Genomic DNA, 17,146 nt, shown 5'->3' on the forward strand with positions numbered 1-17,146 from the left:
TGGAGGAATAAACTAGAAAATTTATTAAGATACCAAAAGACTGAGTTCCAAAACCAGAAAGTGAAAGCCATCAGAGTAGTTATGACATTGGCACAGGTAGATAAAGTAGAAAGCACCCACATTTTCAAGCCTTTAAAACAGAACAGGCTACCTCAGGCAAAGGTCCTCCTCTCCCCACTCACAGCAACCACCCAGCGTCCGGGAAGCGCGCTCCCAGCAGCTCCGGCCCCTGGCAGTCCTCAGCAGGAGTCCTTAGCAGAAATTCTGGCTAACTCAAAAAGGGCTTCGCGCTGCCGCTGCCTCTGCTGCCGCTGCCGCCGTCGCCACTACCGCCAGCCACCGCAGGAACTCCAGTTTGGCTTCCGCTTCCTCTTGCTCCACCCCTTCCTGCTACATCAGCAAGTCCAATGGGGCATGGAAGATCTTTAAATCCCATAACCCTTACACCATGCTACACCATGAGATCTTCAAATGAAGCCAGATACCACTCGTTAGGATACTGTAGCAAGCATTTGTAGATTGGATAAGGTTTGGCTACATAGCATTTGAGGTTTTGTCCAACTTTGCAACTCTTATTTTCATTAATCTTGGAGAAAGCCAGGTGATATTCAGCAGTCACAGACTAAAGTTTTCCATCTAAGCCAAGAGCATGGTATTAGCATTGGCAAGCTATTCTTATGGCTTGTCACCCACTTGGACACAACTGGGCTTATCAACAAAAGGTCTGATGTGGTCCCTACCACCTTGGAACAGTGAATACTAAAATATATACAGCTGCTTCCTCCCAACTGGTATGTGTGTTTTCACTTGAGAAACCCTGAACAAATTGTATTTAAATAAACCCTAGAGCTATTGGAAAGAGGGTGAGACTAGCACCTCCAGGAATTTCCAGCAGAAACATTTCTCCAGTTTGGATTTAATTTGCCTATCACTAACAGTAAACCACTACTAAGCTGATGCCAATAGTAGACAAACAACCATCAAATCTGGGAGTCAAAGTTCTATGTCTGTTGTTGTGAAGAATAATTTCTATTTGAGTAAAACCATAAGATTTGGTTATGAATGTTAGCAAAGGGATGTATTAAATTAGACTGGGATTTACTATGAAAAACAAGATTTCAATCTAGCAAACATTTATTAAATACCTACTATGCATCAAACATTGTCCTGGGAGTAATACAAAGTTTAAAAAAAAGTCCCTGCTCTCATGCAGCTTGGAATGTGGCTGACACATTCATGGAAAATTATATAACAGGTATATCAAAGGAGCATGAAAATTGACCTGGGGAGGGAGTTGGCAATGGAGATGACCAGTGCTTAACACAGTGCCTGGGTATGTGATAGGTGCTTCATAAATACTGATTGATTGTTACATAGGAATTGAGGAGGGAGAATATTGCAGACATTGAGGAGAGCCTGAACAAAGGGACAGTATAGAAATGTGCTCCAGAAATAGAAATAGTCCAGTGTGGTTGAAACAAAGTGCATGAAGGGAAATAACATAAGATAAGGTTAAAAAGGTAGGATGAAACCAGATTGTGAAGTGCTTTAATTACTAAAGGACTTTGAGTTTATTTGAGAGGAAACCACCAAAAAAAATTGAGATAGAAAATGTCACTTAACATTTCTGGGTTTGTTTTTTCACCTGCAAATTGATGCCGTGGGACAAGATGACCTCTAAGGTACCTTCCAGTTCTAAATCTAAAATCTTACGATCACATCTATTCTTTTGGCAGATTTATGACAGTGGGAAGGAGTCTTCTGTTGAGAGACTGTACCTAATAATACAAGCAGAGTGGAATGAGCCTTTGCTTGAGTGACAGCAGTGAAAATAGAAAGGCAAGGACGGACTTTTGGAGGGACTGTGGAAGTAATGGGACCAGGCAATTGATCAGAGATGAAAGGCAAGGGAAAGGAAGAATCAAAAACAGCATTCACAATTATTTGTATTGAGCTTATAACTACTGCGTCTTTTTTGTGAATTTTTGTCTAGCAAATTTCTTATCCCATACTTGTGCAGTTGTGTTTTTTTTTTTAAACCTAGGCTCAAGATTCTACTGTTACCCCACTAAATTTTATATTTTTGCTTCAGTCAAACATGGGCAGCTTGGTATGCCACTGACTGAAATGGTGAAGTCACAGAGAGAGAAGGTTTAGGAGAAGGATAATAAAATCAGTTTTGAACAAGTTGACTTTCAGATGTCAGTGGGACAACCAAGTAGAAATGTCTTGTAGGCATTTGGCAGTATAGATCTGGATTGGCAACATGGTCCAGTAGAAAGATGACTATGTTTCAAGTCAAAAGGTCTGGGTTCAAATTCCAGTTCTAGCACTTCTTACCTCGGTGACTGAGAAAGTTACTGAACCTGTCTGTGCTTCAGCTTCCTCATCTGTAAAATGATAGATGTGAATTAGAATCAGGTGTTCATAACCTGGGGACTACCTTTTTTCTTTTGATAACTAACTTCAGTGTAATTGGTTTCCTTTGTAATCCTATGTACATTTATTTTATGCATTTAAAAACATCATTCTGAGAAAGGGCCCATAGGCTTCACCAGACTGTCAAAGTAGTCCATGACACAGAAAAGGTTAAGAATCTCTAAATTAAATGATTGACCCCTAAAGTACCTTACAGCTCAAAATCTATGGCTCCTAGCTTGGAAGAGAATGCAAGGAGTGTGTTTGTATGTGGAGAGAGAAGAGAACCATGGCAAGAGCCTTAGGGGCATTACAGACAGAGAGAATAAGCTGCTAGAATAATGAGAGGAAGACCATGTGGACTTAGTCCTTTAATTCAGTTCCCTTATTTTACAGATGAGAAAACTGAGGTCCAGAAGTCAGATGACAGAACAGGGATTCAGACTCACCTTCCTACTGTATCACACTGTGGTGGCTCTGAAGCAAAGATTATCCAGAAGTTAATGGTCACCAATGTTAAAAGATGCAAGAAAGTCCAGGATCCAAAATATGCTTTGGGGAAAATGCAAACGAATCATGATATTTATGGGTATTATAGGACTTCACCGAAGCAGAACATCTTAATTATGAATTTGATTTATTTACCCTCAGATATGTGAAGCAGTTTAAAAGAACATACTTTTGGGAACGGGTCATTGGTATATGTCTGTGACTGATGTGTCAAAACAAAAATGTATCAATAAAAAGCAAAAAAAAAACACGTTATGATAATTGGTATAACTAGGACTCACCTCTCTTTTCTGTTGCAGGATATTAACCATGACTAGATACCTTGTTTGATGGTCTTCAGTTCCAACTGACCCTTTTCCCTTTTATCAGGACTTTCTTTGTTACCACATCATATGTCTTGGGCAGTGTCAGAGAAGAAAGGAGGGGATCTTTGAGAAATACTGGAAAGGTGAAATTGACAGGCCTTGGCAATAGTTTGGATATGGGGAATGATAGATAGTGAGGAATCCAGGATGACTTCTAGGTTGTGAGCCTGGGGGACTGGAAGAATGCAGTAATAGAAAAAGATGGAGGCAGGAGGAGATTTACAGGAAAAAATAACAAGTTCTGTTTGAGACAAGTTGAGTTTAAGATGTCTACTGGACATCCAGTTTGAAATGTCTGAAAGGCAGTTGGAGATGCAAGATCAGAGGTCAGCAGAAAGGCTGCAACAAGAATAGGTAGATTGGAGAACCTTCAGTACAAGATGGCAACTAAATCCATGGGAGCCAAGATCCCCAGATGAAGTAGTATAGAGGGAGAAGAGGGCCCAGCATACAACCATGTGGGACACCAATAGCTATAGAACATGACCTGCATGAAGATCCTGCAAAGGAGACTAAGAAGAAGCCTTCAATATAAGTAGAAGGAGAGAGTGAAACTTAGAGAGAAGAGTGGCTATTGCAGAGGAGATGACCTAGTGATACAAATACGAAATTGTCTCTGGTCTCAAGGAGCTTACTTGCCATAAGGGTAAACATGAAACATGAATCACAAACAGACATGAATATATGTAAAGTTAAAACAATACGAAACACTAGTAGCTATAGGAATCATGAAAGGCCTCACAGAGATGGCAATGGACCAGGGGTGGGGAACCTGTAGTCTCAAGGCCACATATGGCCCTCTAGGTCCTCAAGTATGACCCTTTGATGGAATTCAAACTCCACAAAACAAATCAACATGTGACCTCCAGACCACAGGTTCCCCACTCCTGCATCCAATAAAATCTCATGTCCAAAAGAGAAAAAGAAAACTATCCATCTATCTCTCCACACACACATACATACATATATACACACATTGTACATTTATATATGTATACATATATGTATATGTATACACATTATACGCAATATGCATATATGCATACATATCAGTAACAACAGCAATAACAGATGAGGAAACTGAGGCAGAGGTTTTTTTTAATAGACTTGCCCAAGACCACACAGCTAGTGTGGGTGGTTACATTTGAACTCAGGTCTTTTGACCCAAAGCTCCATCAAATGCTAGCACCAAGCTGTCTCAGTAAAGCAACTGCTTTCAAATGTAGATCATGCACATGCACATATTCATCAGTCTACTGGGAAACAAGAAGCAGCCCTGTGATTACATACATACATATATATTTACACAAACATACATATACATATATACACAGGCTCTGAAGGAAAGTACGGGAGAGAAGAGGTATTGGACTGATTACCACACTTTAGGTCTGCAGAGCCATTGTGCTGACCTCATTCTTGTATGCCTGTGAAACCTGGACAGCGTGCCAGGAAACTGAATCGCTTCTATTTGAGTTGTCATAGCAAAATTCTGAAGATCACCTGGTAGGATAAGGTACCAGACACTGAGGTCCTTACTTGAGCTAAACTGCCAAGCGTTCAAACTCTGCTTTAGAGAGCACAACTCTGGGCTGGCCACATTGTTTGAATGCAAAACATACACTTGCCAAAAAGACTTGTTTTATGGAGAACTCACACAGGGCAAGCCTTCACATGGTGGTCAGAAGAAGTGATTCAAGGACACTCTCAAGGTCTGAAGAACTTTGGAATTGATTGTGACATGGGAGCCATTGGTGCAGGACAGTTAAGCATGGTGTGCCCATGTCAGAAAAGGTGCTGAGCTCTATGAGCAAAGCAGAATTGAGACAGCTCAAAGGAAACACAGGATGTGCAGATTTAGAGTATCCACCCCAAATATTCACATGGACTATTTGTGCCCGAACTGTGGTAGAGCATTCCAAGCTTACATTGGTGTGGTCAGCCACAGACACATGGAACCCTGCCTCTAGCATAGTGATGTCATTTTGGTCCTCTTCGAGAACGAAAGACAACAATAAGCCAACCAATACTACAGCAATATTCCAACCATATACTGTCCAGTTATTTTAAATAGTCTAAAACAATATGATTAATATGGGTGATGTATAGTGTAGTTTCCCCTAATTTTCTCTTTTGATTAAATCTATTTTAGCTTTGTCTAAGATTATGATTACTACCCCCTGCTTTTTTTCCCTAATAAATTCTACTCCTGATTTTTATCTTATGTTTATCTCTAATTTCCTGTCCCTCCTGACTCCTCTACTTCTACTTGCTACTTTGCCCTATTATTTAACCTACCCCCTCCTCCAAGGATCCCTCCCTCCCTTATCCTCTCCCCACCACCCTTACCCCTTACCTTCTTGCTTCTATCTGAATTTAGAAGACTTTTATAGCCTTCCAAATATATGTTGTTCCCTCTTTATCCCATTACCATCAATCCAGACACACTTCTGTATTCCTTCCTTATTCTATTCCCTCACTCTCTTATTTCTTTAATTTTAGAAGGCTTTTATATTCCCTTCTAAATGTATATATTGTTCTCTAACCAGATCTGATGTGAGTAGGATTCTCTCTATAAATCCTTTCCCCCTCCCTATCCCCTTAGACTTTTTTTGAATTTAGAACTTTTATACCCTTCTATGCGTGTACATTATGTATGTATGTATGTACGTACGTATTGTTCTCTCTTTAAACCATTCCCAATGAGAGTAGGGTTCCAGAACTGCCAGCCCTCCCCATCCATCTAATTCCTCTGTCAGTTCTTCCTCTTGCATCTCATTTGTATAAGGTGCTCTTTTTACATTTTCCTAGATAGTATTTACTTTTTAGAATCACATCATATTCAACTCTATCCCAATCTTTCTTTTGAACTACCCAATTACTAATTATGATCTTAGAGATACAGTTTACATTTCCTCATATAAAATGTAAACAGTTTGTCGTTATTGAGTATCTCGTAATTAGTCTTTGATGATTACCTTATGTTGTCCTTGGATTTTGTATGTCAGATTTTCTGTTAAGTTCACGTCTTTTTGCAATAAAATCCTGAAAGTCTAGCAATTCATTCAATATCCATTTTTTTTTCATTCAGGATTATGTGTGACTTTTCTGGGTATATTTTTGGCTGCATACCCAGTTCTTTTGCTCTTCAATATGTAGTCTTCTAAGACCTGCAGTCTTTTAGTGTAGCCACTGCTAGGCCTTGTGTGATTCTAATTGTGGCTTCACTATATTTGAATTGTGTTTTCTTGTTTTGAGTAATATTTTCTCCTTCAGCTGGGGGGTTCAGAATTTAGCTATGATGTTCCTGTAGGTTTTCCTCATAGAAGTTCTTTCAAGTGGCGATAAGTGTATTTTTTCTATTTCTACTTTCCCCTCTTGTTCTAACACTTCAGGACAATTTTCTTTAATTATTTCTTGAATTGTATAAATATTCTTTTTTGATCACAGCTTTCAGGTAGTTCAATTATTCTTTTGTTTTCTGTCCTTGTTCTCCATATAGTTTTCTTATGAGATGTTTCACATTGTCTTCTATTTTTTCATTCCATATACATATACACACATATATTTATATACATATATATATATATGATTTTTAAAATTCTCTCTTAGTCTCTTATAACTTTGCTGGCTTCCCCTTGTCCAATTCTAATTTTCAAGAAGTCATTTTCTTCCTTAAGATTCTGGATCTCCTTTTTTAGTTGGTTAACTCTTTTCATAATCTTATTTTTCTTAGATCATTTTTTTCTCTTTTTTAGTTTTTCCTCAATCTCTCTCATTTGATTTTTAAAGTTCTTCTATGAATCCTTTTTGGACAGGTGACCATTTGATATTACTCTTTGGGGTAGGAGAGCTTTTTTTTTTTTTGCTTTAGTATCCCTCCTCTGAAGATGAACCATAGTCTTCTTTATTCCCATAGTAACTTTCTATGATTGGGTTTCTTTGCCCTTTGCCTACTCATTTTTTCTTAATAGTAACTCATAATCATCTCTTAGTACTGGGGTATGGGGAGGGTGCCTCTGGCCTCAGGTCCTCCTTCAGTTCTCCCCTCTGGCCTGGAACTGAAACCAAGAACTCTGCCCAACTGCAAGAGACCACAGCCAGAGGTGTCCCTCTCCCACTGTTTCTGTACTCACCAGGCAAATGAAGTGTATATCTGCTGAAATATAATTATACACCCTCCTTCCTTCTGTTGGTGTAGAGAAATACAGTAAGTTGCCCTTCTAAGTACATAGCCAAAGTACTTCCTCTCCTTCCACTTCCAAGTTACAACAGGTTGGATAAGACCTGGCTACTCCAGGTAGGTTGACCACCCTGGGCACCTCATAAAGTGGGACTCATAGAAGGGTTGGTAATTCACAAATTATAAAAAAGAGCATAATTATGAGTTAAGTTTAAAATCCTTCAGCATTAACTATGTGTATGTGGCTTGATTTGATTTGGTTTTGGGGGTGAGATTGACCAGGAAACTGAGGTCTTCCCCTTGCCTCTTTGCATCTTGATATCAAACATTTTATCCCCTTCCCCATCCCATTATATATTTGCCATCAATTCTATTAGTCAAACCTCTAAAATGCATTCATAAAAGAGACGGTTTCTGGGGAATCTCAACTTTGGAGCATTACATCATTACCACGGATCGTCATTCTCTAGTTCAGCACAGAAACCTAAGGAGACACATGAAGATCCATCCCCCTGCAGCAGAAGCAGGGCTGCAAAACTCCCTTGTGTATAATAAAATGTAATTGGAAAATATTTAACAAAATAAATAAAAATACAATAGGATACATATAATATTAATAAGTGGTTTCTAAGTCAATGTGCAGCCCACAGTACGTATGGTTAATGGCCTTCATTTCTATTTGAATTAGACACCAATGTTCTTCTTCAGTTGAGATAATTGTTCCCACTTGTCCGATATTACCCAGGACCATACTCTATCTAACCCCTAAAGAAAACTGTCTCTAAAAAGCTAGAGGGTTTTAAGGGGTGTGAATTGAAGATTTAAGACTGTGATTGAAGAGAATAAAGTCAATAGTTTTCTCTTCTCCATACAGAGCAGATAAATTCAGTAGTTTCCTGTGTTTGTCCAGGGATTTTGTCTGTGCCTTCAATTCAGATTTGTTTCTTGGAAATCAATGCTATCACTAGGGTAGGGTTTAAATTTGGAAAAATATCAGACCTTTAGAATCTTGGGAATTCTTAGCAAGCCTTGATCTAGCCACACGTGTTAGCCATCAGTGCAGTTATAATGGAGAATGGGATCAGGATCACAGATATAAGTGGTACAAGCGAGCTATTAGTTCAATCTCCTTGTCTTAGAGATGAGGAAATTCAGTCTATTTTTTCCCTCCTTTTTGCAGAATAAGAAAGGTAGCAAGCATTTCCCTCCTATGTCTCAGCCCAATATCCCACAATCTTCCTCTACTAGAGAATGACACTGTGAAGTCCCTTGGGTTTTATAGGAGACCTTACAGGCTGGGGGAGGGAGAGAGATAAAGAGTATAGAGAACAAGGTGAATGATGCTGATTCACCACGTTCACTGACTACGCAGTTCTTGGATTCTGCTATAAACCAGCTACTTGGAGCTCTTGCTTTCCCACACCTCATTTCTCTTTCATCTGATGAGCCCCAAATACTTAATTATGGGATACCATGTTTGACTAGTCTTCTCTCCAGCTGCTCCCAGCAGCCTCAGGCTAATGGTTTGGTTTTAGCAACATCAAAATTGCACAGATCTCAGGATGTCAGGACTGGAATGGACCACAGAGACTAACTAGTATGACCCCTTCATTTTACAGATGAGGAAACTGAGACTCAGGAAGAGATGAAGTGATTTTCCAAAAGTAATAGCAAGTCTGAGACTGAGCCAGGATTCCAATCCAATTCTTCTGACTCCTGCCTGCTTCAGTGCTCTTTCCACTTCATTGTCTCTACCTTGGAGAGAGGGGGGAGAGAGAAGGGGAAAAGAGGAGACAAACTCCATTCACTTACTTGAAAAGGTGGGAGGTAGGAATAGACTCTTACAGAAATCCACCATTCCCCCCCCCACCAAGTTTTGCATTTTCATCTCTGTTTGGTAAAAAGACTTTTGAAGGCACTATTATAGTTTTTGTTGAACGCTGTGTAAATCAGGGGATTGAAGAAAGAATTGGAGTAGCCAAGCCATAGAAATATGCTTTTCCAGATGGGGGGAATGTTGCAGGAGCAGAGTGGGGTGATGAGCTCTGTGAGGAAGAAGGGGATCCAACAGAGGACGAACACACCGATTAAAATCCCCACCATCAGGGCTGCTCTCTTCTCCTTCTGCTCCCTCCATGTTTCACCATGTGTCTGAAAGGCAAGGGTGGCGTGACGGGCTGTGAACACCAGCTGGGCCTCCTGGGGTGCTTCCTTTGCCTTGGAACAAAAACAAACAGATTTTGAAAAGTCTGACAACACTGGATGACTAAGAAATCATGATGCTTCACCCTTGCCCAGCCCCAAAGCCCTGCTATGGAACCAAATAGCCTACAATGCTGACCCAGCACTTTAGACCTCAATATCCCATAATTATCTAGTGCCACCTACAACAGAGTAGAAACTAGCTGCCTCTGATTCCCCAAATGTTAGGAGAAATAAGAAGACTGATCCCTGAGCTGGGAATCCCCACAGCTGGACTGTAGCCTTTGAAATGTGAGTAAACATGAGGAAAGCACTCAAATGTTTTAAGCAATTACAAGCATCCCCACAGGAAGAGTGCTCTGATTTTGGGAGGCTATGAAGATACTTCTCACCTGTCATCAACAGGAGATGCATGTTGGATTAGTTCTCCATTAGCAGGGGTAGATTTTCATCAAGTCATCCATATGATCTCCCCCAAAGGTAAAGTCACACTACCCAGGACACAAATGCACGTCTTTACAAGTTGCTAAACTCCTTCGTTGGTCTGTAAGGAGGTGGCTCAGGAAACACTAATCCAGCTTCACTTCTCACTCACTACAGTGGAATAGTTTTCATGAACTACGTCTTCCTTTCCCCATCCAAACCTATCACCATGGTTTCCACTGCATGTAAAACAAAACCATCAGCTACAGAACACCCTCATATTGGCCTGTGTGTGGGAAGGAAGTGAGCACCCATACACATTTTGCTTTTCCAATCAGGCACATGGCCCACAAACAAGAAGCTGGATGCCAGCAGAGATGAAAGGACCTGTCTTCATATAGTTGGAAATGAAGACAAGTTATAAATGGTCTGTAAAGAAAAAAAAAGTTTCAAGATGGATATCCTCACATACACTTATGTATGGACAAGAGCCAGGCATGTGAAAAGGAGAAGATAGTCAAAGCTGGACAGGATTTGAGAGTTGCAGTCCTCCCTCACTTAATTCCACTTTCCTATCTCTTTTCCTATGTTAGTTTCCCCCATTAGACTGTAAGCTCCCTTTTAGCCATGTTGCAACAAAAAAGAAGAAAAAATAAAGTGAAAAAAGTATGCTTTGATCTGTACTCACAGTCCATCCCATAGCATTTTTCAATCACGTATCATCATTATAAAATTTTACATCTGGGGGCAGCTAGGTGGTACAGTGAATAGAGCACTAGCCCTGGAGTCAGGAGGACCTAAGTTCAAATCAGGCCTCAGATACTTAACACTTATTAGCCATGTGACCTTGGGCAAGTCACTTAACCCCAATTGCCCTGCCATCCCCCCTCTAAAAAGAAAAAAAATACATCTGGAATCATTAATTCCACAAGCATTTATCAATTAGGCACTACATGCCAAAAACTTTCCTAGGTACTGTAAAGGCAAAAAACAGAAGAGCCCCTGACCGCAAGGTACTTACATTTTACTAAAGGGAAGTAATATCTCTTCTCATTCCTTCATTTTATAGATGAGAAAATGGAGGCTCAGAGAAGCTAACTTACTCAAAACAGGTATAAATCCCTAACACTTCCTCCACCCCATGCGCTCCCTCCATGCACACATGCATGCATACACACATGTGCACGCACACACACACTACATACACCTCAGTGGTCACTAATGTAATTCAAGGCATTCTGAAGACATAACTAAAAAATTACCAAAATATAAATGTGGGAAAGTAAAGTGACTTTCCCAATGTTTGTTGGCCCTTTCAATAATGCAAAGGTCCATTTACAAAAAAAAGTCCATTTACAAGGTCAGTTTCTAGCACATTACACATGATCCAATTTTGCTGTTCATCAACTTTTTTGTTAGGCATATATGGCAACACTAACATGGAAGTACTCACTCTCTGTGACCTAATCCCTTACATTTTAAAGAGGGGGCCACTTTATTAGATGCATGACCTCCAGAAAAAGTATATGCCAAGATTCAAGTGAAAAAAATGTTTGCACTGCAGAAATTCATCCCCAACTGGAAGTTCCCAGAGAGAATATTTTCTGTTAGTCAATTATACTAAAGCAGTAGAAGGCAAAGATACATAGTAGTGCTTGGGGAAGCAGCAGCACAACAAATGAAAATTAAGGATCTTACATTGGCATTGGAATCTGTTGGGAGATGACGTAGTTTCCAAAAGATGACAAGAGAATAGACATATTGCCTGCATACACTCCAAGAGAGTGGGTTGCCAGGATGTCACTCATCTAACCCCAGAGTCTGGTATAAGTTGTTTAAACATCTGCAATTGCTGCACTTGTTATAAAATTGGCTTCTTGAAAGCTCCTACTAAACAACCTACATGTGTTCAAATCGCTGGTCCCCCTGGATAAGTTCGAGATTTGCTTTCACTGAATGTGGGCACTGATGGGCAAGTTTGCCATCAGACACAGAAATCTTAGAGTCCTATTTGATCTGAGGCCCATTCTTCAATTTACCTCAGGCTACCTTTGTTGCTACTCTGTTGAAGAGGAGCATTATTAGGATGACCAAGTGTGAACATGGAGGCAGAATGTCAAACTTCAAGTGTGGTTCATAGAATCATAGATTTAGGGCTAGAAAGGACCTTGGAAGATGCCCCATTTTCCAGATGAGAAAACCGAAGACAAGGGGAAAGTAAGAGACTTGCTCAAGTTTGCACAGGTACAATTAGAAGTAGGATTTGAACCCAGACCATCTGATTCCAAAGCCAGTAGACACCCTCCCTGCTGAGATTCACTTGTTCCTTGTCCCCATCTACCCTAATCCCACAAGAGCATCCTCTCATCTGAGGAAATTTGAGAGCTACAGTGTGGCAAAATTTTAATTCTATCAATAATCTTCATCCCTTCTGAGGTTTTAATTCCATACCATGCTCCACTGGTATCTATGTAATTTTGGAAGCATTTAGATCCCCAGCATTCTGGGTAAACCTCATGTAAGAGGACTTGAACAATAAATCACACAAAATTTAAAGGATGGGTGCATTATAATCTATACCTCTAGAGTTGATGAGATGGAAGATCCACTGAAGTAAATATATTTCTCTGGATACTCTGTGCTACAGACCCAGATGGATTAGCTCAGTGGGTTATGACATTTTAATGTTGCCCTTTTGTAGATGAAATCATTTTATAGCTTCATCATATTTCCTAGCAATAAACTCTACACCAAACCTAGACAAATGTCTTGCTAATGATGATCAAAAGAATAAGGGAGATAAAAAGAAGTATGGAATCAACAAGTATTTAGTAAGTACATAATCTGAGCCAGGCACATAGTGTTGGATACTGGAGACAGAAATTCAAAGGATGAAACAATCCCTACTAGAAAGGTGTTTACATTCTAAGAATTCAAACAGATAATTCCCACGACAAGAAAATATTCAAAAGCATAAATTCAGGGCTCAAAGAGACCTCCACAGTCACCTCATACAACCCACTCTTTTTTACAGATGAGGAAACGGAGGCCCAGAGAAGTTAAATGACTTATACAAAATCCCATAGGTAGAGAATGGCAGAGTCAGGATTCAAACCTACGTCTTCTGAGCCCAAATCCCACACCCTTCCACTGGATCGTGCCCTGGTCGATCTTGCCATCTTTACATAGAAAGGTACAGAACTCTCCTGTTTCTAGTTCCAAGGTCTTGCCATTAAGAATTGCCATTAAGGGAAGCAGTGGAACTCTAAAGTAAGAGGACCATTCTTTTGGGTGTGTGGCATATAAAGGACAACCAGAGACACAGACACACACACACACACACACACACACACATTTTAAAATACAACTGCACATAGAGTAATCACTGTCAAAAGTGTCATTTTCTAATAAGAATGATGATGGCATAATATTGCCCTAAATTCTATAGTACTTTATCAAAAATTTTTATGTGCATTTTTCCCACCTGATTTGAAAAATCCTGTTGATTCATAGGTAAAAAGCACATCTTTGTCTCTATTTGACAGGTGAGGGAAGAAGGGAAGGAATACACATTTATTAAGCACCTCCTTTGTGCAGTCACTGTATTAAATGTTTTACAAATATGACCTCATTTGTTCCTTGCAATAATCCTGGGAGATAGGTGCTATTATTCTCATTTTTCAATTCAGGAAACTGAGGCAGACAAAGGTTAAATGACTTGCCTAGGGTCACACAGCTAGTAAGTATCTGAGGTCATATCTGAACTCATGTTTTCCTGACTCCATATCCAGTGTTCCTATCTACTATGCCACCTAGCTACGTAGGTGATAAAAGTGAAATGATTTACCTAAAATCAAGCAGCTGGTTAATGGTCAAGCTGGGAGCAGACTCTAGCTCTCTTTCCTCCTAATCCACTATTCTTTCAACCACCAAGCCACACTCCTTCCCAATATGCACAATCTACTTTTATATTTATTTCCAGGGTTATTCAAAACAATCAGGAAATATTGTGAAGGGGAGGGGAGGGAGAGCTTATAAGCAAAGAATAATAATTGTGTTTCCTGATAGATGAAAGATGCCAGAGGAAGAAAGGAAGAGAAAAAAGTACAAGATCCTATATCAACAGAACAAATAGGATTCTCATCATCATCTGGGTTAAGGTAAGAACAACAAATGTGCTCCCTCAGGGAAAACAAGCTCCTGAAAACATTCTGCTGGTATGTAATTCATCTTGTACCCTGCCAGCCTCAAGCCTCCTTCCTAAAATAAGTTGTTTTGGAGTTTGAAAATATTCTGGCAAAAAGTTCAGAGATACTCATCTCCTTTTCATGATTAGCAGATACTACCAATCATCCAAAGGCCAAATGAAGTTTTATAGCTAATCTTCAAAGCACATAGCAAGGACCTGCCACATGAATATTTAGCACATCTCTTGGGAGAGGAAGGAAAATATTTACCTCTTCACCCCATGTACCCTCACATTCCATTGCCCTCATCATACCCTCAACGCCATTTGATAGGAAATAGAAAATTTTTCATCCTTTCCCCAGAACTCCTTGCTGAGTTTTCTTTACTTGTTACTTTAAATTCTCTTTGGTTTTCCTCATTATGGGATGAAGAAACTCCTTAGGCAACATAGTTTTCAGGGGTTAGGAATGGAGAAGGAAGCCAGGGAAGGGAAAAAGGAATTTTTTTTTAAAAATCAGACTTTTTTTTAAACTCAAGTCAGAAGGAAACTCTGCTTTCTCAAAAGAAAACAAAGCCCAACGTTTTATGATCTTCACCTGTGGCAGAAGCAATTTTGCCACAACCAAAACCTCTGTTGGAAGAGGTGATAAGTAGTACAGACACTGAGTAGGTTAATTTTCATCTAGCCCACTATACCTGATAAACAGCTATAGTTTGAGACAAGTGTAATTTGTCCAAAGACAGCCCTTGGGATAGTGGATAGAGACATTAGAAGAAAATTATGACTTGAATTGGTTGAAAAATAAGAAACCAGTGTGTTCCTAAGTTCTCAACTCATACTCACACTGTCAGACTGCGTCTCCAGAGTGTGGCTATTACCTGTTCCCTTCTAGGTTTTAAAGTGTAACTTAGATGAGTTTGGGAGGATATTTATTCTATAGCACATGAGCCCCCACCAGTGTGCTTCCCTCCCAGATTATCAATTGATATTAGTCAGCCAGCCTTAATTAGCTTTTTGGAGAAGACCAAGACTGTTCCTCCTCCCATGCAAAGCAATTCTCTTTCAAGAACTTGGCAAGAACAACTTCTACCTTTATACTGGCCAGGCACTCAAAACTCTGATTCCAAACTAGGTTGCTTGTTTATATAAACTCTACAGGGTGCGACCAAGTTTCCTCTACTAATCCAAATATAGCTCCTATTTGATGTCATTACATTTCATTGAATAGCTTTTAGAGCTTTTTTTTCTTTACCTAGTCTAAAGTCTTTGATTGATTGATTCGATAGAGATACTCCTAACTGGTTAGGGTATTGGGGGACCAAATTTTGGGAGTCACTATAAATGGGACAGGCATCAAATAAATGGATTGGCTCAACTGATACGTCACTGCACGAGGTTTCTGTGAAACTGTCAATTTTGGTTTTAAAAGTCAAACACCACTAGAAGACTGGAAAAAATGTATCTGAAGCAGGACAGGTACAGGATCTATGATTTAACTGCTATATAAGGAAACTGTCTATCAATATAGGCAGATACCTTCTCTGCAACTATAGTTTTAGAGTTGCTTAAAGCACAAAGATTTAGTCAACCAGCCACCTATTTTGGCCACCTACTATGTGCCAAGTACTGTGCTAAGTATACAAAAAAGGGCAAAAGACAGTTCTTGCCCTCAAGGAGTTAACAAACTATTGGGGAAAACATGAAAATGACTATGTATAAACAAGCTATATGGAGGATAATTTTTTTAAATAACTAACAGAGGGAAGGCACTAGAATTAAGAGGGATTAGGAAAGGCTTCCTGATAGGATTTTAGCTGGAACTTGAAGGAAGTCAGGGAAGCCAGAAGGCTTCTAGGAGGGTAAATGTTATGCTCAGGGTCACACAGCCAGTGTGTATCAGAGGAAAGACTCAAATATCTCTTTCTTTCCATGTCATCTTTCTCCCTACTTGGAATTGTTTCCTCCTCTCTCTCCCTCCTTGGTTAAAGAAAAAAGAACTGTAGTAGTTGACATCTTGAAATCCCTTCTAACACTAGGACTATAAAAAGGGATAGCTTTAAAGTTAATCTGAATCTCTCAAATGAATCAGTGGACAGAATCTGAAGTAACTGATTGAGTCATTTACACTATACAGAAGAAATCAATCCCTTGAAAGGGTTACAATCTAAGTCTCACACATTGATATGGATACACACATAAGAGGTTCTTAACCAGTGGATTAGAATCCACAAATCAAGCTCCAAGCCTGGCTACCACTAGGCTACCCCTCTCTTGACTTTGCCAGTGCAGTCATTCAACACCCCCTCCACAAATTATTTAAATGTAGTAACAAAGTTTAGCTATGTTAATGTTAAATATTAAGCCTATAATTAGTTTTTAAATGAAAAAAAAATCCAAGTTAGTGAGTTCCCTGTGTATCAGCATTTTCCTCCTTAGAGAATCTCCCCTTTTCTTCATTGGAGTTCTATTCATCAGATTTCTATTCTTGGGAATTTCACATTCCTCCTGGGTTGACTTCTTTAGAGTCGTAGGCCAGGAGGTTCCTTCTATCTTTTCTCTGAGTTCTGTGAAATCACTTCTCAAAAAATCTACCGTGTTTCCCCGATAATAAGACACTGTCTTATTAGTTTTTTGGACAGAAAAACACCAGAGGGCTTATTTTCAGGGGAGGGCTTATTTTAATGAACATTGACAGCAATTTTAATAAACAGGTAAATGTGAACAAAAAAATGTACCAGCAAGCAAATCACTGGGGAAGAACAGGATGACGTGCTCACTGCTGCAGCTCTGATTGGATGAAGCTCAGAGTGCGGCGTGTGTTTCACGGGGGGGGGGGACGGTGCATACAGAGGGTAC

The 17,146-nt window shown here is 39.7% G+C and overlaps 1 protein-coding gene across 1 annotated transcript in view; it reads right to left on the reverse strand.

The window, feature by feature from the left end:
- Positions 1–17,146, reverse strand: part of LOC138146090 (5-hydroxytryptamine receptor 5B-like) — a 39,505-nt gene continuing 22,359 nt past the window's right edge. The window contains exon 2 of the mRNA XM_069067776.1: positions 1–9,693. Within this exon, the coding sequence (XP_068923877.1) occupies positions 9,361–9,693 (333 nt within the window). The 3' untranslated portion in view covers positions 1–9,360. The remainder of the gene's footprint in view (positions 9,694–17,146) is intronic.

Source organism: Petaurus breviceps, unplaced genomic scaffold (genome assembly GCF_028583685.1).
Source record: "Petaurus breviceps papuanus isolate PSGF00001 unplaced genomic scaffold, PetGlider_PUasm1.0 90752, whole genome shotgun sequence".
Taxonomy (NCBI): Eukaryota; Metazoa; Chordata; class Mammalia; order Diprotodontia; family Petauridae; genus Petaurus; species Petaurus breviceps.